This window comes from Mugil cephalus, chromosome 2 (assembly GCF_022458985.1).
Source record: "Mugil cephalus isolate CIBA_MC_2020 chromosome 2, CIBA_Mcephalus_1.1, whole genome shotgun sequence".
NCBI lineage: Eukaryota > Metazoa > Chordata > Actinopteri > Mugiliformes > Mugilidae > Mugil > Mugil cephalus.
In genome coordinates this window covers 10108899-10130940 of record NC_061771.1, presented here as the reverse complement: position 1 = coordinate 10130940, position 22042 = coordinate 10108899, and the positions used below count along the sequence as shown (strand labels likewise).

Here is a 22042-nt window from a genome sequence, read left to right as displayed (position 1 = left end):
TCCGTCACTGTCCATAAAGTTGCTATAAGAAGTCACCGAGTACAGACTCCAAAGAAACACTGTGATAAGCTGCCCAGTCTTTACGGTAAAAAGTGATAACCCATCACCTTTAGGGCACTTCTTACTTTATTACAAGTGTAAGGTTATTTTTCATTTGTATGGATACAAGTAGTTAAACTACACTGAAGCCATAAACTCAGACAATAAACAATGAATAAACTTAAGTGACACACAGCGCAAGTTGCACACAAAGCCGTAACAGTGTTGTGAGACTACTCTTTCATTGAAGCATTGGTGTCGTCCCAGCTAGGAAACATCCAGGTATGAAAGTGTTTCCTTGAATGTATTTAAGCGTTTCTAACATAATTATTTAAAATGTTCATTGTTGTATTGGTTGACATTTTCACTAAGCTGATAAAACTGCAGCATAATCTAAAACATGTTGTATGTAATCATGAGTGTAAACTGCAGCAGATTTGTTTAATTAAATCAAATTTATCCATTGCTGTAAACCACTTTCAATTTATTTAATATTTTTTAAATATATATATATTTATATTTCTTGACCATTCATTTTGATTTGTTCGTATGGCTTTTAACCCCATATTTGCATCATCACTTTTATAGAGAAATAAGAGTGAATAGCATATAAAGGACAAAGGTGTAAATTATGGTTATCTGGGAATGACTCATTCTTCAACTGTATACTAAACATTATTTCCTTATATAATGATCAAAATGTATGTTGATTATTGTTTGAAATGCCATGGTTTTAAACTGCTATTATTTAAATAAAACAAATCTAATCAGCTTCTTGACATTACTTACTTCTTGACAGCTTCATTTGGCAATATGAAACAAAATTTTAAACCAAATGAAACAATTCAAACTAATAGTAATTTTTCTGAATGATTAACTGTCTCTTTGTAGATCGACCATGACTTCACTGCTGGGTAAAGCCCTGCTGATTATGGCCTTATCAGGACCCACCCTGGCCTTTGTCCCCATCGGGGGTGGAGGATCCAGTCATGTCAGCATTACAGGAACAGCTCTATTGCAAAAAGTGGAGGAAGCATGTCGGGCAGTAGCTGAGGCAGCAGGTCATGAGTTCAATCCTATGGTAAGATGGAAGATGAGATTAAATAAAAAATGTCCAAGACAACAGAAACGTCACCCACAACGTGGATAATCAAGCACACTTAAGATACGAGCATGTTCATCAAATATTTGTTTGTCCTAAGTCAACTTGTATACATAGTAAGACAGAAACACTCACATATACACCGAATAAAGATTCCGTTTATGGTATATATCATATATCCATCTGAATGATAATGGAGTCGATAGTAGAAGCTTATAGGAGTCATTTTCATTTGGAACTGGATAACAGGCTAATACATACAATACATTTGTTTAAATGGTTTAACTCTTTCTAGTCTTTTCCCTGTTATTTGAATTGTGACCTCTTACCTCTGACCCCCAGGGTACCTCTCCTGAACAACTGGTCCAGGCCTGCCTTGGTCCCACAGCTACAGGAGACGTGTCTGGCAGCAAGTTTCGCTCTTCCCTTCAAGAAATCTATTTCCAGAACGGAATGGTCGACCGTGACTTTGCCAACAGGTAAAGATGAAACAGAAAAACATTTTTATTCAAATAAGTTGCTAGCTTCAGATGTTATAAACTTCTACATGTGAAAATCTTTCAGTGCTCCACATCACTTCAACTCTGAGGCCTTCTTGGAGGGACGTGCCCTAATCACAGAGGGCACGGTAGCCATTAAGGCTAATATTCGCAATGAGAACTTCCAAGCTGCCAGGGAAACACTGGGTAGAGTTCTTCATACACTGCAGGTGAAATGGGTGGAATAAAAATGACTATGATATTGACATCAAAGGGAAGTAATGACAGTCTAACATAACATGTGTTTCCATGGTCTGTCAGGACTTCTACAGCCACAGTAACTGGGTGGAACTGGGCTACACTGAGCCATACGACAACCTCATAACCCCAAGTCTGCCACTGGAAAACCTAGCAGGTGAGTGTGTGTTACTGCTGTCCATGAACAAAAATGACATACACACATTTCTGAGGCTTATTTCTATTCCAGGCTTCGGTTTTAGGTCAAGGAATCTACTCACATGTATTGTCTGCATTTTGTTTGTATAGATAAGGACACTGCCACCTGCAATGACTGTGAAACTGGAGCATGCCCTAATCCAATCCTTGCCAACATCCTGGAAGAGAAGAAACTCACATCTGGTTACATGGGAATCTTCTCTGCTTCCAAGCCAAAAGGTATATGTTATATCTTATGATTAATAAACCTCATAGATCATATCCAAACACAATCACATCCAAGAGGGTGCAGATACAGCAAATCCAATAAATTAACATTTTGTCCCAGGCAAAATAGATTTGAACAAAGTCCCAGTGTTACATCTTGGTTCTGTTGTCTACCAGGTAAATGTAGCCACGGAGGTGCAGGGGATCTCACTAGCACAGTAGTTCCCCGAGGAGGCATCAACAAAGATGAACGCCGCTCTGACCTCCACAACGCTGCTGTGAATGCAGCCACAGCTGCCAGCCTCCAGCTTCTGGAGGACATCCGCTTAGCTGCAGGCGACAATGGCTTTCTTAGGTGCGACAACCAGACATGAAAATTATGAAAAAGTATGAAAGAGAAAAAGTACACCGAACATTTACTCAAGAGTCTCTTTGTCCTCTCTTGCAGAATGATGGGGATTGCCCGCTCATCTGTCCTCTGCTTTGTGATTGACACCACCGGCAGTATGTCAGACGACATTAAGGAAGCCAAAAACGTTGCTTACGAAATCATTGACAGCAAAAAAGGAACACAGGATGAGCCCTCTGAGTACATCCTGGTACCATTCAACGACCCCGGTATGAACTCTTATATCTAAGTCTGATTATAACAACATCAGTTGTGATGGATGGAATGGTTGATGGTGAAGTTGTTTTTTATAGCAGCAGACTGAGTTTGAACCAGTGTTGTGTTGGTGCTTAGCTTCTTTTTGTACTTGTATCTAGATTTTGGACCATTGATCAGGACAACAAACCCTGATAAAATGAAAAGCGAAATTTCCAAGCTCTTACCAATGGGTGGTGGTGATACCCCTGAGATGTGCCTGTCAGCACTTCAGGTATTATGATGAATGACTCTTAAAAATTTAAGCAGACATTGTGATTGTTTTGGTTGTTTATTTTTCAAAAAAATCCATGGATCCCTTAAAAAATACAGTCTTTTATTCATCCAGCTGGCTCTCACTGGTGCTCCTTCCTCGTCCCATATCTATGTTTTCACTGATGCCACAGCCAAAGATATTGCCCTCAAGGACACTATTGTTGCTCTCATCAGGAGCACCAAGTCAACGGTAAATGCTGACAAACACTTGGTTCACACTGACTACTTGGTTGATGAGATTGAGGGTGAAGTCTCCACATTAACTGTTCTCTACAGGTGTCATTCTTCATGACTGGGTATAGCAGGAGACGTCGTCGTTCTGTCAGAGCAGCTTCCTTTGAGGACTACAAGGAGTTGGCTCTGGCCTCAGGTGGACAGGCCATCCAGGTATCCAAGCAACACCTGCCACAGGCTACAGACGTTATCCTTGACACCTCGACTTCAGCTCTGGTAAGATTCTCATTTGAACTATGACCCAAAGGTTTGACCAGTATGAAGAACAAAAAGTTAAATTGTGCATTTGACTATTCCCTCAGGTGACCGTTCTCCAGCGAGCAAGAAACCCTGGGAAGCAGGAGACGTTCCCCTTCAGGTTGGATGAGTCGCTTAAAAATGTCACCATCTACATCACAGGGACATCAATAACTTTCACGCTGACCGACCCCACCGGTAACTCACTGTTCCCACCGTTTCCAGTGCAGATCAGTTAAGAAAATTTGTGTTTATCTCCTTTGCTAGGAGACATTCATGACAAATAATTCATGCAAAATATGCACAGGTGTGAGCCAAAATCACAGTGAGGCCACCGGTAAACTGGGCACCATTCAGACAGTTGGAAACCTCAGAAGAATTCATCTCAACCCTGAAAAAAACACAGGAACGTGGAAGATCAATATTAACTCTGTAGAACCATACACACTCAAAGTCACAGGTCAGATATAGTTAAGTTAAAAGTGTCAGACTCTGGCTCAGCAAATCATTTTTGTGTGTAACTGTGAATGCTTGTGTTTCCAGGCCAGAGTATTATTACCTTCATCTATGACTTTGTGGAAAGCTTCGGGGGACCCCACCCAGGTTATGCAGTACTTAGTGGACGCCCAAGTGCAGGTATAGAGTCTGCAATAAAGCAGTTTTCTTGTTTCACAACAGTAGTGTATGAGTGAACTGCGCTTGACACTTTACCAGACAGTCTTCTGTCTTTCTTTAACTGCTGTATGAGTTATCTTTGGCATGTGCACAAAATGTGCAGTTTTATTACCATCTAGTGGTGAAAAACAAAAGAATCAACTCTGATGTTGTATTGTTTTCGGCAATTTGTAAGGAAACCGAAAGTAATGTTTCATTATTACATCACATTTTAAAGTGCTCTATTTGTAAATTCACAATAGGTCATTTCATTTTCTTCATCTCTTTGTTCCTACATTGATTCTTCACCTCTTCCCTGTGTAATCCCAGGCCAGCCTGCCACCCTGATGCTCTCAGTAATGGGCAGGAAAGGTCCATCCTCGATTACGGTTGAAGATATCGGCCTAGTCAAAGTGTCTGGTCTAGAGGCTGTTACCAGTGGCAATATGACCGACATGGGCAATGGAGAAATTCTGGTGACTGTTGATGAAGTACCTGAGGGGGAGTTTGTGGTGCTTCTGAAAGGAACTGATAAAGAATCGAACAGTGAATTCCAGAGGCAGTCAACCACCCAGATGTCAGTCTCCAAAGTGAATATCAAGGTCTGTTTTTGCTTCCATTCACATCCTATGTGTCCATACCGAAGTTTTTAGGGCATTAGTATTCATGTCAGAAATCTTCATGTGTCTCTTCCCTTTATCACATCTAGGCTGCAGTGGACAGCAGTGCGGAGCCAGGGAAACCCCTCACACTCTCCTTCAGTGTGATGACCCAAGGTGCTGGCGGTGTGTACTCCATCAGTGCCAGAAATGACAGAAACTACCCAATGACCTACCCAAGCAGGTGAGAGGAAAGATCTAAAATTACACTTTTGGTATAGTTTGACATCTGGGGAAGTACTCTTCTTTTTTTTCAATTGAGAAGTGTAGCACCCCAGCACTCTGAATGTGTTTTGGGTTTGGGTTTATTATTGGCACAGGCGGGAAGTAACAAGTAGAAATACTTCATTACAGTACTTAAGTAGATTTTTCAGTTATCTTAACTTTACTTGAGTATTTGTACTTTTTCTGACAGTTTTTTACTTTTACTATATTTGTGCACAAATACTGTATCTGTACTTTCTTCTCCTTACTTTGGAAAAATGGGCTTGTTACTTTTTTCCACAGATGACATGACATGACATAAAATGTGACATGATCAGACATAACTAGAGCATTGGACTAGAGAGGGAAAGTCAAAAAACAATAAGACGGGAAGTCAAAAGAAGCAGAAGAGATACAGTTAACTGTGAAAAGATGTTGAGTAAGTGCAGAATTAAACCGCTTTCCCATTGTACTCAGCTCGGCTACGATGTGAACAGGAACGCTGCATCGACCCTCTAATTTACACGATGATGTAGATGCGCTTTCCTGTCACGTTCTGATTTTGTCACTGGATGGCCTGTCAGACTGCGAGCATCTCAAAAACAGAGCGAAGTTGTGGTCTGCACCCACAAGAGACCAATCTCTGAAGGGCAGAGATTTTTGTCCATTTTTTAATCAAACAAACCAAATGTGTTGTTACATGATCATTAATGGAAGCGCATAGGTGAATTAGTCCTACATCGTGTTTGGGAAATCGCACCAAACTGGAAACGCATGTGCGACTGTGTTTACATAAAGCTTGTAGATTTATTCTTTTTTATCGATCATGGCAGCACACTGGCATGGAGAAGAGGAGATTTGGTGGCAGATATCGGGCACTGTGCAGGACACAGTGATTTGTTGGTCCACTCTTCAGGTCATCAACAAACTGAAAGCGTTAAAAAAAAAAAATACACCATGCTCCATTGTTTACCTCGTAGTAGTGTATTAAAAGTGTAATGATGACGTTGTTGACGCGATGACTTATGAGAGAGAGGAAAAAACAGGCACGCAGCTCTCACAGTGGGAGGTCAGACTTGGGACTACTGGCGAGGCAAAAGCGTACCAAAGGTGATTCGACCTGTGTCTGAAAATCCATGTCAACCTGGTACTTTCGATGTAAAAGAGGTATTAGAGAGTGAACTAGTAGCATCATGGAAATGATTAAGAAAAGCAAGACCTCCTCATCCATGGCCGTATTTTAGAGAGCTGTTCCATGTTGTCGGCTCCAAGAATGATTCATGGTGAATGCGTTGTCTTAACTTAAAATCCACGAGCTTCTGGCATTCAAGAAAAGAGAGCTGTTAAAAATGATCAGGCAAGACCTTTGGCTGCCTGAGTCTACATTATTCTTTCACATTTTTTTCAAAATTATCAATGGACGTATTGTTTCATTTCTTGGACTTAAAAAGACCTTTTGACTCATTAAACCATGCTATATTTCTCTCAAAACTGTTCCTCTTCAACTTTTCGGATGGCACACTCTGCTGGATGAGATCATACCTGTCAAATAGGAAACAGACTGTTCAGATTGGGAAGTCAATGTCACCTTACCTCAGCTGCTCAACTGGTGTACCCCAAGGTTCCATTCTCAGACCCATCCTATTCAGTCTCTATGTAATTGACGTGCCTACAGTTTGCCCAAATGTGTGTAACTTTATGCTGATGATACAGTACTATATGTCCATGCAAAAACAAAACAAGAAGCTGCTGAAAAATGATCAGCTGCACTGACACCTATATCTAGCACCTCAATACTAAAAAGACTGATTGCATTTTCTTCTCTTGTCAGTCAGCAGAGAGCAATCAACCATCTGTAACGGTCAATGGAGAGAGACTTGATGTAGTAGAAGAGTTCAAATATCTTGGAGTAGTCTTTGACACAATCCCATCATTTAAAGCACATGTTAAAAAAATTACGAACACCATTAAATTTAATCTATCAAACTTCAATCATATACGACCTTTTCTCACACCCAAAAAAGCTAAAGTCTATATGCATGCCATGATATTTTCGTACATAAATTACTGTTTTACAACTTGGACACATGCAAATGAAAGTACAGTAAAACTTATCAAGTCTCTCTTCAAGAAGGCAATTAAAATCTTAGACAAGAAACCTCTTCACTTTCATTACTGGACGAAGAACGAGAACTCTAACTAGAGGTGACTGTAATGTACCAAGGCGCAAAACAAAATTTTCCCAAATGGTTTTATCTGTAAGACGTAAACAAAGGTGGAACAAGTTACCACCACACATCTGGAACAGCGACAACTACAGACCATGTCTGTTCTGATACTGTCTGTCTGTGTCCTTTTTGGTTTGTGCCATATGTGTCCGTGTCGGGTTCTGTAATTATCTTTTGTATGAATGTTGTTCTAAAGTCTCTTTGTCTGTGTTGTGTAGCTGTCTTGGGACTATGGCTGAAAATTAGCATCTGTGCTAAGACTGGCGCATTTACACTGATGACTAATGCATCAATGTTGATTAATGTGCACTGTCCCAATTCAATAAAATAATAATAATAATAATAATGGCATTTTTTAAAAATGACGCTTTACTTAAGTACATTTCAGAGTCTGCACTTTCTTACTTTTACTTGAGAAAAGGAGTTGAATCTGTGCTCTTACTTTAAGAATATTTTTTACACATGTATCCATACTTTTACTAAAGTACTGAATAGGAATACTTTTATAACTCCCAGTTTTCACGGGGTTAAGCACAATTAATGTTATCACCAAATGACAGCAAAAACGAGTCAGTCTTCCCATATTCTGCTGATTGCCATGGCATCAGCTGCTCCCAATATTGGCGTCCACTGCTGACGATAATGGAGTCCTGGAGAAACAATGTACTGTGGCAAAGCTAACGCAAAGTGGCCTCTCTGTATCTTTTATTCCCATATCCTTTCTCTCCTACCTCTTATCATAACCTGCTTCTCTATTACCCTCTTTCTTCCACCTCACTCCTCCCACATTACTTAAGTTATCACATTTGTTGAACCTGTGCAAAAACTCGACAGTTATGGAACTGTCCAGATTTAATGGCTCTGAGCATTTTCTGTATAAATGTGTTACTCATCCCCAAGCTGCCCGCTATTGCAAATAATGAAAATTTGATGCTGCAGCCTTCAAATACATATTTCCATTACAAATCTAGTTTCTGTAAGTGTATTTTTGTCTTCTCTTGACAGCCTTACTTTGACAACAAATGAATATGCTAATGCTACATTGAACATAACACCACCTGTGGACACACCATCAGGCACTGACGTCACTCTGACCATTGAAACCAAGTCATCCACGGGTCTTGACTCCAATTACGTTGTTCTGAGATTATCTGTTGTTACCAAGGTAAGCACATATGGCTTTAACACACATGACCCACTAATCTCTAAAGAACCACACTGATGACTCTCATGCATAGTCATGCCCAAAATCTATCTTCTCTTTTCTGTCCAGATTACAGATTTCAATCAGCCCCTGTGTGAAGTAACCAGTGTGGTGGCTGATGACTGCCCTCATGATGAGTCCCAGTGTGGATCTTTCTACTGGCAGCTCTCGGCTAACCTTACAGATGGAAACGGCACCGGGATAGAGACTCTTACCCTGCATCAGGGTAGTGGAAATCTCTCCCACACGGTGCTGACCGCTCCCACTGTGGAGGCAAACTACAACGCTTCCTGCTGCTCACAGATTGCTGAGCTTGTAGCTGTAGATAAAGTCGGCAATGTGGGCAAGTGTTATCATTCAATCGCTCGTCCTGATTTTGATCCACCACGGTGCGAAGTGGTCAGTGTGGTGGCTGATGACTGCCCCCGCGATGTGTCCCAGTGTGGACCTTTCCACTGGGAGCTATCAGCTTCTCTGACTGATGGAAACGGCACCGGGATAGTGAGCATTTCAGTGAATCAGGGTGATGGAAAACTCTCACACACCTCTCTGAGTGATTCCACTGTTCGTGCAAAATACAGAGCCTCATGCTGCTCGCATACTGTTGAGTTGGTAGCTATAGATAAATCCAGCAATGTGGGCAAGTGTTATCATTCAATTGCTCGTTCTGGGGGTCCTCCTGCTCTGACGCTGTCGCTGCCGTTGTGGCTGTGTCTGTTGGCATCTGTCTTTATTGTCAGGTCTTAAAGAGCATTAACTGAGTTGCAATGTCTGATTTCTCCATTAAATTTCAATACAGTGTGTGTCAGCTTTGGAGTGAAACATTCTACTGATGATGGTTATCCAAAGCCCAGATAATCCGCTTAATTAAAAGTGTCAAAAAAATGAATAAAGAATTTAATTAATTGTGCTGCATAAGAATGATTATATAGTATAAACCTGGTCTGGAACATATCTTTGTCTTTCTGTGAATCTGTGGAAGGAGAAAACCATACATTCACATTTAAATACATCTACCATCTGGGAAAACACACATGTAGAATGCATGCTGTTATGTTATCAAAACCTACCTTTAGTGAGCAGAAAATGTCAAAAACAAATTCTGAGCGGTGGCTTGTACATTTGAAAGAGAAGGGAGAAGAGTACAGAAAGCCATCTATGTATAATTAGAAGACTTCTCTGACCAGGGAAGGTGGACTAGGTTGATAATGGGACATTAAAGAATATGAAATATTTAAAAAAAAACAAAACAAAAAAAAAAAAAACACACACACACACAAAGAGAAACAAGGGAAACTGGACTTGTTAAGTTTCTTGAAGACATTTTGTCCCTCCCTCATTCAAGTAGCTTCTTCAGTTCTAAAAGACTTAATGAGTGGTGAAACATCCTCAAATTTAATCAGGAAACAGACATCACCCAGGTTAATCCAAACAACGTCTCCTAATTGTAGGTCAGTATTTTTTATGGTCCAACAATATAGCTGTGAGAGCCAGCTTGTGAAAGCAAAGAGACTCAGACAACTCTCTCAACCAGTATTAACTGAAACACTGTGTTTCCTGACAGTTCAGTAGTTTAAAAGAAATAATGAAAACTTATCAGGCAGTTTTCATTACCAAAAACGTTAATGCAACAGGTGTAAATTCATTTAACTCTCTTTTCGTGTGAAAGGGGCTTTATCCAGCCAGCGGGTTAACCCGGCAACCAACCAAGAGAGCTGTGCGTGCTCAGAGTGAAACTATAGTGTGAGATACAGATATTAGATCCAGTTTCGTGTGAGCCTACTTTAGTTTACTCCAGTTTTCAGTGGTTGGTTTCAGAGTTGGTTTTATCTCTGTGGTCAGCTGCTACAAGGTTCACTTTGAGTTCTTTTTTTTTTTTTTTTTTTTTTTTTTTGTAGTTTGTAAATAAATTCCTTTAAACATTGGCATCCAGTTCCCCTCTCCTTCTTTTGCCTGGTTATTTTCATTTTGTTACAACCCTCATAACATGGCCTCCTTCTAGGGCCAGGCTCCTTAAATACAAGAATGTAAAGACAAGGAGGCAACTGCTGCCATTCTCCCTGCTGCTCTCTCCAGGAAGATCACTTTCCTTATAAATGTATAAATATATAAATTTGACCACTCGATAACAACTACTGTAAACACATACACACTAGCAATACATGATGAGGCCTCTTAGAACACTGCACTTAATATAAAGCTCAGATTTTAAAGCCATATGGGTGAAACATTGTTATTCAGATCATCATCACACATGTGTCACAATGATGAATCTCCAGACTAATATATCTGTCTTTATTTGACCTCACCTGTGAATTTCCTGCCTCTCCTCCTACTCTACCTCCTCTGGCCTCTCCTCCTGCGGTGGTGCAGTTACTGCCTGAGCAAAAAGGGTTTTAACTTTCACATAATCACTACATGTAATTTATCCCACAAACATTTGTGGGGGAAACACAATAAAACCTCAGATTCTAGATGGTCATTTAAGCACTAACTATCTTCCACACAAATATATGGAAATAATAAGTAAAATAACTTTAAAAAGTGTGGCATTAAATGTTGTTTTTTATTCAGCATCTGTATTGTTGAGTCTCTACAGTCGTATACCCTTGAAATAACTTACAGTCTGACTGCAAAATTAGTGTCTCATGTCGAGTTTTCCTTTCTTTGACATCCTTTAAACAAGGACACACACTGACGCAAACAGGAACAAATACAGCGGCGTCTGGTGGTGGAATTTGGTGGGCGGGCGAACAAATGTGTAATACCAATTAAATAGTTAACAAAACAGAAATACACACAGTTACATCAGCTACAGGTACACTTTACCTTTTTAGTGCTCTACATCAGTGGTTCTCATCTTGTCTGGCTTCAGGGCCCCTTAGTCACCTCTTAATGACAAGCTGTGACGCAAATCAAAGAAAATTTTCAACTTCTCAATTTTATTTATTTATTATTCATTGTGTAATTTGACCCTGAGACAGTAGAACATAATATCCCAGTATGAAAGCCCAAAAACCCAAATGTAATGATAAACCAAATGACCAGCAAGTGGCGATGCGAGAGATGGAACTATTCCCCTTAACCCTCAGTTAACTGCAAGCGTTGTTCTATCCAGTCACTTCTTCAAGCATTAATCAATTAACAAGGCTGACATGACAATCACAACGTTTCACTAACAGGCATTTTTATATGTATAAATATAATATGTGAAATAAAAAAGTAAAATATTAACAAACAGTTAAATAACTTTAATTACTGTATGTAGCTTTAGCTGAGAATTTTCACTTACTGAAACTATGACAACCAACACTGCACTATGGGAAACATTCCATTTTGAGTCTAAAGATCCTCACTTGAACCCAGATGTCCCGTGTCATAGCCTTAACTAACTATAAAAACAAGCTGAATCAGCATTTTTGTAACATGGACAGCTTAAGGCTGTTCACAAAGTGATTTGCACTGCATCCATATTTTCTAAAAATGTTTCAAATTCACACAATTCCTCGTTGGGTCCGTGCTGTATCTCCTCCTAAAAGCAGACACGGAAAACCAAAAAGTGAATTCTTGGATATGATTCCAGTATTTTAACTTCCAACAAGGACAACATGTTAGTGGGAAACGCCGCCTTAACACAGTGCCAGCAGAGGCAGCGGTACACAAAAAAAAAGTAATGGAGGAAAGAGTTACTCCGCAATTTTCAAGTAGAATTATTCGCTGAATTTTGGACCAATTTCCCAATGGTTTGATTTGTTAAAAATGTCACACGTGTGGCTATGGTACAGGGTGCTTGGGTTTTTAAAAATGTTGGCTTTACTACCTAAATAAAATCATCACCTTCCTAAAATAACGACCTAATGTCACGCCTGGCGTTCGTAATGAACAAACCCTGTGAAAATAGCTCGACAACTGAGCGACATATAGAACTTTAATTGTGTCGACACATCATTCCTCTATAAACGTGATGCACGCTTTCCCAAATGTTAACAACATGTAGAAAAGCAATTAAAACAAAAATGGGCGGGCTGCGTCGGGTCGTGTGTTATTTACTTCTCCTGTCAGTAGTTGCGCCTGATTTATTTAAATAAATATAGATACATAAAATATGCAAAACATGGCCTGGTTTTTAAAATTGTAAAACTACAAATAAAGCAACATGTTTGACCATTCTTATGTGTAGATTCAGGCACTTGAGCCCATGACCATAAAAAACACATATCTTCTCCCCCAACTTCAATAATAATTATAATAATAAATCATTCATGATTCCAGTTTTTTATTTTGCGAAAAGCACACATGCTCATACAGATAACTGTTTCAAAAGAAAACTTCAAAATTTTGCAAAGCTGTCTGTTTGGGTTGCTTTGCTCAGCTAGAATAGGCAACTTCAGAAATAACCTCATGTTCCATCACATTTGTTCTATCTCTGTGCATAATTGAAAAATAACTTACATATTAAATAAGATTTTTATAGGCACAACAACTTACCAATCTGCTAGTCATTGTAAGGTTGCCAGCCAACAAATGGAGATATAAGTACAACATCGCTTAACAGAAATGACGACAGCACATACCAGCAACATTCTCTACAATCACACTTTTTGCCTTTTGGGGTTTGAACAAACCATGTGCATGTTTATTTATTGGCTTTCGAAAGAGTACCTTCCATCCTCATAATTAAGTATTCACCTACTGTATGCAGCTCCATTAAAAATGAATAAATACTAATATTTATCTTCTTGGCATGAGCACAAATTGTTCTCCTATAAGCATTCACAAAGACATTCTGAATGTAGCTTAAAAGCCAAGAACTCTCATTTGCATTTTCTGTACAAATATATAGCACTGAAGAAAAACTAAACTGATTCACATCAGTATGCATTTCCCTATCACAATACTTTACGTCTCTTATTATAAACATCACTGTTCTCAGTGGAATGCGGAGGTGAATACCATGTTCACCTCTCATTTTATTTTATGTACATTTTTAACGTGCTTTTTCAGGTGGCCTGTCTGTGTGAAGTGCTTGGGGCAGTGTGGGCAGGGATGTGGTTTCTCCCCTGTGTGGATATACTTGTGCCTCTTCAGGTTGTTGTAGTCTAAAAACCCTTTACCACAGTAGGGACACCAGTGTCTCTTCTCTCCAATATGCCAGCGTATATGCACATTCAGTTCTACTCTCCTTATGAACTTTTTGTCGCAGAGGTGGCAATGGAATGGTTTCTCTCCAGTGTGGCTCCGTATGTGGACTTCCACGTCTCGCTTTGTGAAGAACCCTTTGTTGCAGATCTGGCAAATAAAAGGTTTTATCCTGCTGTGCACCATCTGGAGGTGCTTGGTGAGGCCAAAGCTGTAGACGAAACCTTTACCACACTGGGGGCAGATGTGGATCTTACCGTTGCGGTGCACTCGGCCATGCCGTTTCAAACCCTTGGAGTCTGGGAAATTCTTTCCACAGAGTGTGCACGAGAAGGGCCGACATCCTGTATGGAGGCTGACATGGCTCTCTAGTGCAGCACTGCTGCTGAGGATGCGACCACACTCCCCACACTGGTTCCTTAACAGATGCCTACCTATGACTGACAGCGGCTGTAAAGGTGACACAATAGGCGATGATCTGGCAAGTATCTCTTGGAAAGAAATACAGTGGGGGCTTGTCTCAGTCTTAACAGGTAATAGCGATGACCCATTTTCCTCTTCTGAAGGTGTTTCACTGTCATCCATTATAGGTGGAAACCACACACCGTTAGTTTTACATTTTCTCACCACTTCACAGTTGGTTTGGTTCTGTGGTGTCTGACATGTGTGCATTTTTAATTTATTAGAATTTTTTATTCTAACCACCGTCTTAGCTTTTGCTGTCAACTTCATAGCATTAGCAACTCTAAGACTCATTTTGGAACCGGCCCTCTCTCGAATTAGTCTAGGTTTAGCAGGAGACCCAGTCTTTTTCGCACCAATACTGTTAGTTATTTCAGAGCATTTAACAGTTGAATAATTAACATTGCTGGTTCTTTCAGTAATATCATTGGCTGTGGTTAAGCTAAGATTTCCAGGACCGACAGAATGAGATTCACTTTCGTCAGTTGAGCTAGGCCTTCTAACGCTCTCAGAAGACTTTTTATTTTTACAGTCTGCCAAAACTCTACTTGAAATAGAGCCCTCTGGACTCACAGAGTTCATTTTACTCTTATTAGCACTAGCACTTCTTTCAGCTGACCTGGACCTCTTTGGGCTTACAGATGTGGATTTTGAATCAGGACTCCAGGAACTCAAAGGTCTGGAATCACTAGCAGCTTTTGACATTCTTGAGTGAACAGAAGCTGGTTCATTAGCACACCTCTTTAGTCTGAGGCTATCTTTACAAAGTCTAGATCTCCTAGGACTAATAAAAGATGAGTTGTTCATTCGATTTAGGGATACACCTTTAACATCATTTAGATTGTCGTTATTTATTCTAGATTTCTTAGCGCTGTTGGTTTCAGCTTCTTGGAGTGCGTCTGATTTTGTTTCATTTCTTTTTGCTTGAGAGTGGGTTTTCATGTGACTTCGCAGTGCGGCCATAAGAGAGTTTTTCTGTAAGATTTTCTTGTCACAAGAACTAGCATCACTGACAGAAGCTCTAGCATCTTCAGGGTCACTAGCGCTGGCCTGTAACAAAATGGAAAGAAGAATTTAGCAAAAACACTTTTAAACAATCTCAGTCCTCTACAAACGGGATGACCATCAATTAGAAAGCTTAATTCTGTTACGTCAGTTAAGTTCTCAATATGGTGTTTCAATATAACTCACACAAAAAATAAATTATACTTTGCTTAGTCTCTGGGGAGTGTTGTGAACAAATCAGTTTAATTAGTTGTTTATCCCCATGAAATGAAGGGTGTTTACCTTTTTGGGGGCTTGAACTGCTGGTGATACTGCTAGTTCCGCCAGGAACTGGGTTTTGTTCATTTGTAGGTGCGGGTCAGATGCATCTTTAGGCATGACAGCTGATTGTTTCTCTTGCACTTCAGTGTTCATCGTTTCCTTTCCCGAATCAGGACTCGGTGTTTCACCAGCCATACTGGGTTCAACTAAGTGCTCAGTCATGCTGCTGACTTCTGCTGATTTCACCAAGCCTCGTACTGACACAGAAGATAGTGTAGGTGCCTCTTCCAAAATGGCGCATGTTTCAGGTGCTAAAGATGACTTCTCTTGAATATTATTTGATTCTTCTAACATCCCACATGTATTCAAACATACCGAAGTGCATTTTTCTGGTAAACTGGAATGAACGTCGGAGGATAAATGTGGCATCTCTGTGTGTGAGATTCTTCCTTTTGACGGCTTCTTTGGTGTAAAGGCTTCAGAATATCCTTCTGAAAGCAATTTTGAGACTGAGACTGAGCTTGTGGTTGATATTGAAAATGGCAGTCTTGTTAATCTGACCATTGCAGAGAGTTTCTGTTCTACCGTCTCCGGAAAATTAGATGCTGGCACCAAACCAACAGGGGAAGTCTGTTTGAAAGACTCTGGGTTGGCCATTGCATTATTCCTTTTTTGCAGGTTAGAAGCAGGAACAAATAACTTCTGTGGTGTAGATATCGACTCCATCATAGGATTTTCTGGTTCGGTGGTCTGTCTGGAAACTATATTTATTTTGGGGTGTGGAATGGCTGACTGTTGATCTGCTGAGGTAGTGACTGACTGCGAAGGGAGATCAGGTAGTGCAAAAGATTGTGTTTCAGGTGGTAACACAAGTCTAGAAGATGGAAGTAAAGTATTACTCCGTACGGCAGCTGACACAGTGGTGGAGATTTTACAAGGAGACGATTCTGCAATTTTCTGAGACCTAAACCGTGGTACAAGAATTATTGTATGAGGTCCTGATTTACTTGGCACACTGGGTGCTGTTGATTTCACGAGAGGATGGCGGGGTAACTGTGCAGTGGTTTGAGTTGCAGCAGTTGATGATGATATTGGTGATGTAGCAGTATTGAAAGGATGGAAGGTGTGCTGTTTTGGTAAGGCAACGTCAAAGTGTGCTGGAGCTTCATTGGTTGAAGTGTAATCTTTAATCTTATCAGTGACAACAGGTGTCTCTACTGTGAATTCAGTTTCTTCAGGAAGCTGGGGCGTCTCAGCTGGGGTCTTATCCACCATTTCTGAGGTACTCACAAGGGCAGAACCTCGAGTCACAGTTGATGCAATTCTTTGTGGAGAATATTCATCGTCCACTGTTGACTGATTCATTGCTTCAACGAGCAGCATCGCATCCTGAAGACTTACAGGGGTGCAGGCTTCTCTGAACTGAACTGATGCTGCTTCTGGAGACTCCACTGGTTCCGTGTTCCATGTTTCATCTGCAGATGAAACATCAGTGGGCTCAGAGGAGCAGCTGCTGCTCAAAGATATAACTGAAACAGTCACAGAACCAATCTTGTGCTCGTCACGTTCCAGAGCAATGGTTGCTCTCCCTTGGACTGATGGTGCAATGACTAATGAGGCTTCTTTAGATAGAACTCTAGAGGATACCTCAATGCCCTCATCTGTTACTAAATTGGAATTATTTAACCCCTTGTTGTCTCTTCGTTCATCAGCAGATGATGACAGAAATATTTCTTTTTGATTTCTTTTCTTTGGTGATCGTCCACTTTTGTGGTGATCTACCAAAACATGTATGGAACTAGTATCACCTTCTGCCTCAGTATTTCCTAACTCTACTTCTTCGTTGACCAGTGTGGATCCAGCCAACGGTTCTTCTGTATAGTGCACATCTGCGAATTGCTGCAGCGTTACTGAAGTTTGACCATTTCTTTGACACTGTTGGGGCAGAAGCTGGTGTGCCTCAGATGTTGGGACCTCTTCTCGTGTCCCCATTACTGATATCTTTTGACCAGCTTTAACATCATCTTTTAATGCAGCAAGAGAAAATAATTGTGAAGGCTCTTGGTTAGGTGACTGGATTGTGGCACTCTGTAAACTACTATCCAATCCCAAACATGGTGGTTCCAAGACAATAGCAGCCTCTTCTTCTTTTTGAGGAGATATCATTTCTTCCGTACAACATTCCTTGATGATCAAAGGTCCTTCATTTTCAGATCCAGTAACAGAGGTCTGTGTCAAACCTAGGCATAACAATGATAATAACATTAGGGGCGAACAGAAATGAAAAAACTGTTAAAGAAATTGCCAAATACTGACGACTTAACAATTTCTATTAAACAGCTTAAATTCCTCACTTGCATTATCGCCACAGAGCAAAGGCGGCTCAACGTCCTCTTGCTTGAAGAAAAACTGTGTAGAATTGCTAAGTGATTCCTGCATGAGTGGGTAACAAAAATTTAAATTCAGAGTACACATAAATGGCTAAATAATGTTGTGTTGATACGCTCCAAACGCACCTCCTGTTTGACAAGTATAAATGACATCTGAGAATTCCCCTCTTCATGAGTGACACCGTTATGATCCTGCAAACCATACTCCATCCGCTCATAAGCGTATTGCTGCTCTTTGCTTTGTGTTGATGAATGTCTCAGTGGTTGACTTTGCTCTACCAGCACGGTGCAGAAAGGGACTAGGTCTGAAAATATAAACACAAAAAACAGGACATCCCCTGATGTTCAAACTATCATTCTGAAAAAAATGAAAAATTAAAGATTTTAACTCAAGATGAACATCACTGTGAAGTGTGCGGTGGGATAGTATGTACAGTAAATTTGCATCAGGCTAGTTACTTGGATTTGCTTTTACCTGTAATACCTTTTACCAATTATACAACTGCAACTTGCGAAATAATGTGGATAGTGGTTGATTCAGTGCACCATGCTTTATGTTTCTCTATATTCCAAAATGTAGCAGTGAAACTATACATTTTTTGTGCGACCACTTATCTAAACAAATTTTTTTTTTTTTTCTGTAGGTTTAAGAATCAAAACCTGGTTGTGGTTAAGAATCACTTCTAAAACTCAGATTTTCCAGAATCACATACTCCTTTACTCAACAATTACTGTTTGTTTTTCTGACTGGTGTATATATTAAAACAATGGTGCCTCTGCTGCTGGAAACTTAAAGAGAAGTCAAACCAAAACAGATGATGTCAATCCAACTAAGAGTGCACTCACAAGCAGTAAGTCATAATATTGTCTGGTACAATAAGGGCTTAAATTCCAGGCCATTTTTTTGAAACCCGCAATTATGTTTCTGCGCACGGCCATGCAAGGACCTGATGCACGGACCCTGCACCAGTGTGAGACATCTACACTTGTCACTCATCAGTCTGTCTCGCTCTGTAACAACTCCACCCAAACACTCGACAACACTGTATCTTTTTTGCCAGTAAGGGTTCTTATTTTTACTTCCTGCTTTGCTTTCAACAATGGTGACTGAAACTTTTTCGTCCGAATTCCGCCAAACCCAAGTCACGCAAATGTCTGTATCTCGAAACCTCCTCAGTTAACCTTTCTGATTCTTTATTTATCTAAATCAATCAATTTGAAAATTGTGTAGATGGAGAAGCAGCCGGAAATACTAAATCAGAAACACATGACTACCAAGTGAACCAATCGTGCTGTGTCAGCACATTGAGTAACTACATTTCTGGGGAGGTGCGCATTATCCTCAGTGTTGAGTGTGGGAATTCTTTTAACAGATAATTAATAAAATGGATGGTTTTTCTTTTAACAAAAAAAAAAAAAAAAAAAAAAAAAAAACACTGCATCACAGCATCACAACTGTTATGTATGATCATCTCAAAACATAATGATTATGGGTCAGTGCCTGAGAATGATAATTACGTCCTAATCTGTTGTAGCCTGGAAGTCAGCTTAACTTTCCCAGCCAGTAGAAAATCAGTCTGGAGCTGCACCACTGGGAAAACATTGCATTAAGATCCGATGTGGGCCATCCAATCACAACTGGCCAGGTTTAAGTACGTGTGTTCAGACCTGGCATTAACATACGTCTTCAAATGTGATCTCAGTTTTGGGTTTTTGTACGCAAATAAGCACCAACATCACTTGAGTGAGCACAGTGGAATATTAGAGCTACTCTACCGCTGCTCCAGAACGAGAACAGTTAGTCAGTTCACACAAAACACAATTATAACGAACCATGGATGTTTCCATACGCACCGTAATCTCTGGTTACAAAGGCAAATAAAGACACCAGTGGTTGAGGAAATATGTACTTAACCACCCATATGCAGCTCTTTATATATTAAATACTTTCACTTGTTAATTCTTGATTAGATATATTTATTACTTAGTAAATTAACAATTACAATGACAGAATAATTAAAAAGGCTCTAATTAGTAATGAACATACATCATACATGTGATTTTTTTTTATTAATCCCAGTCTGAGATGAATAAAGTCTGTCTGTCTATCTATCTTTTTGCATTAGGGGGATTTATTCATAATAGAGGGTCATGTGTTGTTTTCTTTTTTACATAAGCAGCAGCACCCCTGTTTAGTAAGAGGTTTTAAATGCAGATACAAGCGACCCAAACCACTTAAAAATGTAGTCACAGATCAGAACTCTCAAATGCGATATCAATGAACAATCAAGTTCACAACTGTCTTTTACCCTGGCCACTCGGATCTTAATGCAAGGTGTAACCAGGCCCTCTCTTTACAACTCTAGAAACTATGGCCTTTGCCATAGAGAAAACTCAGGCCAACAAGTATAAATGCTTTCAACAACAGAATCCTGTATGCTGTAACTGCACTATCGACGTGGCACGGTGCAATAAATTATGCTTAAGTGATGGTGTCTGTTGTAGCTACACTCAGTATAACAAATCATTATCATGAGCAGTCCATTTAAGGAAACTAAATGACAGATTTTTCAATAACATTATGCCTTATGTTGCTGAAAGCAATATTTTGCAGGTAAATACCACGGGTGGATTTCCAACAACAGAACAAAGCATTTTTCCTCACTAGGTTCGGCACAATGTGTCATTATGTCATTAATTACAAACTTGAATTATTATTACTTATTATTATAACTTATTTAACTAACTAATTTAACTTATTATGAAAACTTTCAGGTGCCAGGAAACAAGTGGGTATGTCTTAATTGCGCTCTATTCTAGTGTTAACCTTTGTATTGGGAACCTTTCACGTTTTATAAATGTGTGACATTTAAATGTATATAAATGTGCAAATGGCCTGTTTAATGGTGAATGCAGCCAACATGCAGGGAGACTGTTGTTAAAACGCTTTCGGTTCTTAATCCCACAGACCGGTAGTATGGTTTCCCTCCAAATATGGCTCCCACGCTCCAGATAAGACTACTATGGTACTGGTTAACACAGACACACACACACAGGAAAGGGAACAGTGACACGTGTTATAGATAACACTAGTTGTGAAATTGACCAATTTAAACAGGGTGGGATTATGTATTTTGTCGTGGTTAATATGGATTATGTAACTCACCACACTGTACGGCGGTGTCGCGTTTCTCAGAGCCACAGCTGTGCCCAGGATGACAACTATCCTCTGTGGTGTATACATTCAACTGGCTTTTCTCTTTCTCAAACTGGCTGCATCTTGTTTTAAGGTCCTCGTTCTCCTTCTTAATTTTGGATATCTCTGCCTTCAGCTCGTCCACCATAGTTTCGAAAAGTTTCCTGGTTTCCTCGACGGCACTCCTCATCATGTTCTCCATGAACGAGGAATACTTCGTCTGAAAATCGTCTGCCGACATCTCGGCGTGGTTTGCAGTTTGACCGGGGTTCGTTAAGTGATAGAGTTAGATATTGTATTCCCCATGACGTTTTTAAAAACAAGGCATTACAAACTGCCTCAACATGGCTCCGTCACATGGGTAGACGCGACAGTCTCCGCTTTGTGTGACGCGCACACTCTTCTTCTTCTGTTTCTGCTTCTTCTTCCTCTTTTGGTTTGATTGGTGGCTGGCAACCAACTTAACGGTGCAATACTGCCACCTACCGGACTACAGTGAGGATCAGTAGATCATTAAAAAAAATAAATCCTATCCATTAACCCTGTTCCCTTTACGTACATAATCAGTTGGTTGTTGTATCATATTCCTTTTCACCCAGAACCAGGAGGTTCTCTACAGTGAAACTTAACTTTGCTTTCTGCACAGTTGCTTTCAGTTCCTCACAGTGACTGTACACTATTCCTTACAGCGCATACACTTCCTCCGCGACAGCCGTTTCTTCTTCTTCTTTTAAATGGTGGCGGCCAAACAATTTTCAAGTGCATTACCGCCACCTATCTATCTATCTATCTATCTATCTATCTATCTATCTATCTATCTATCTATCTATCTATCTATCTATCTATCTATCTATCTATCTATCTATCTATCTATCTATCTATCTATCTATGTCATTGTTATCTCTCCATAATGAACTGTGTCTGAAGTTCCCTCTCTGTGGGAAGAAAGCTGCCATTAAGGTAATGA

The 22042-nt window shown here is 40.0% G+C and overlaps 2 protein-coding genes across 2 annotated transcripts; one reads left to right on the top strand and one right to left on the bottom strand.

The window, feature by feature from the left end:
* The first annotated feature begins 216 nt into the window (after nucleotides 1-216).
* On the top strand, nucleotides 217-9872 carry LOC125000696 (von Willebrand factor A domain-containing protein 7-like). The gene is made up of 18 exons (XM_047576314.1): nucleotides 217-321; nucleotides 931-1120; nucleotides 1484-1620; nucleotides 1706-1850; nucleotides 1942-2035; nucleotides 2167-2295; nucleotides 2461-2638; nucleotides 2732-2901; nucleotides 3049-3161; nucleotides 3276-3392; nucleotides 3479-3652; nucleotides 3739-3871; nucleotides 3981-4133; nucleotides 4217-4309; nucleotides 4658-4929; nucleotides 5037-5170; nucleotides 8424-8583; nucleotides 8692-9872. The coding sequence occupies exons 2-18, from the start codon at nucleotides 938-940 to the stop codon at nucleotides 9367-9369; spliced, it is 3063 nt and encodes a 1020-aa protein (XP_047432270.1). The 5' UTR covers nucleotides 217-321; nucleotides 931-937; the 3' UTR covers nucleotides 9370-9872.
* A 608-nt stretch (nucleotides 9873-10480) lies between these two features.
* LOC125000686 lies at nucleotides 10481-21761 on the bottom strand. Its single transcript, XM_047576309.1, has 5 exons — nucleotides 21046-21761; nucleotides 18006-18184; nucleotides 17844-17922; nucleotides 15511-17729; nucleotides 10481-15273 (listed from the first exon to the last, which is right to left on the bottom strand). The coding sequence occupies exons 1-5, from the start codon at nucleotides 21314-21316 to the stop codon at nucleotides 13588-13590; spliced, it is 4434 nt and encodes a 1477-aa protein (XP_047432265.1). The 5' UTR covers nucleotides 21317-21761; the 3' UTR covers nucleotides 10481-13587.
* Between the last annotated feature and the right edge of the window lie 281 nt (nucleotides 21762-22042).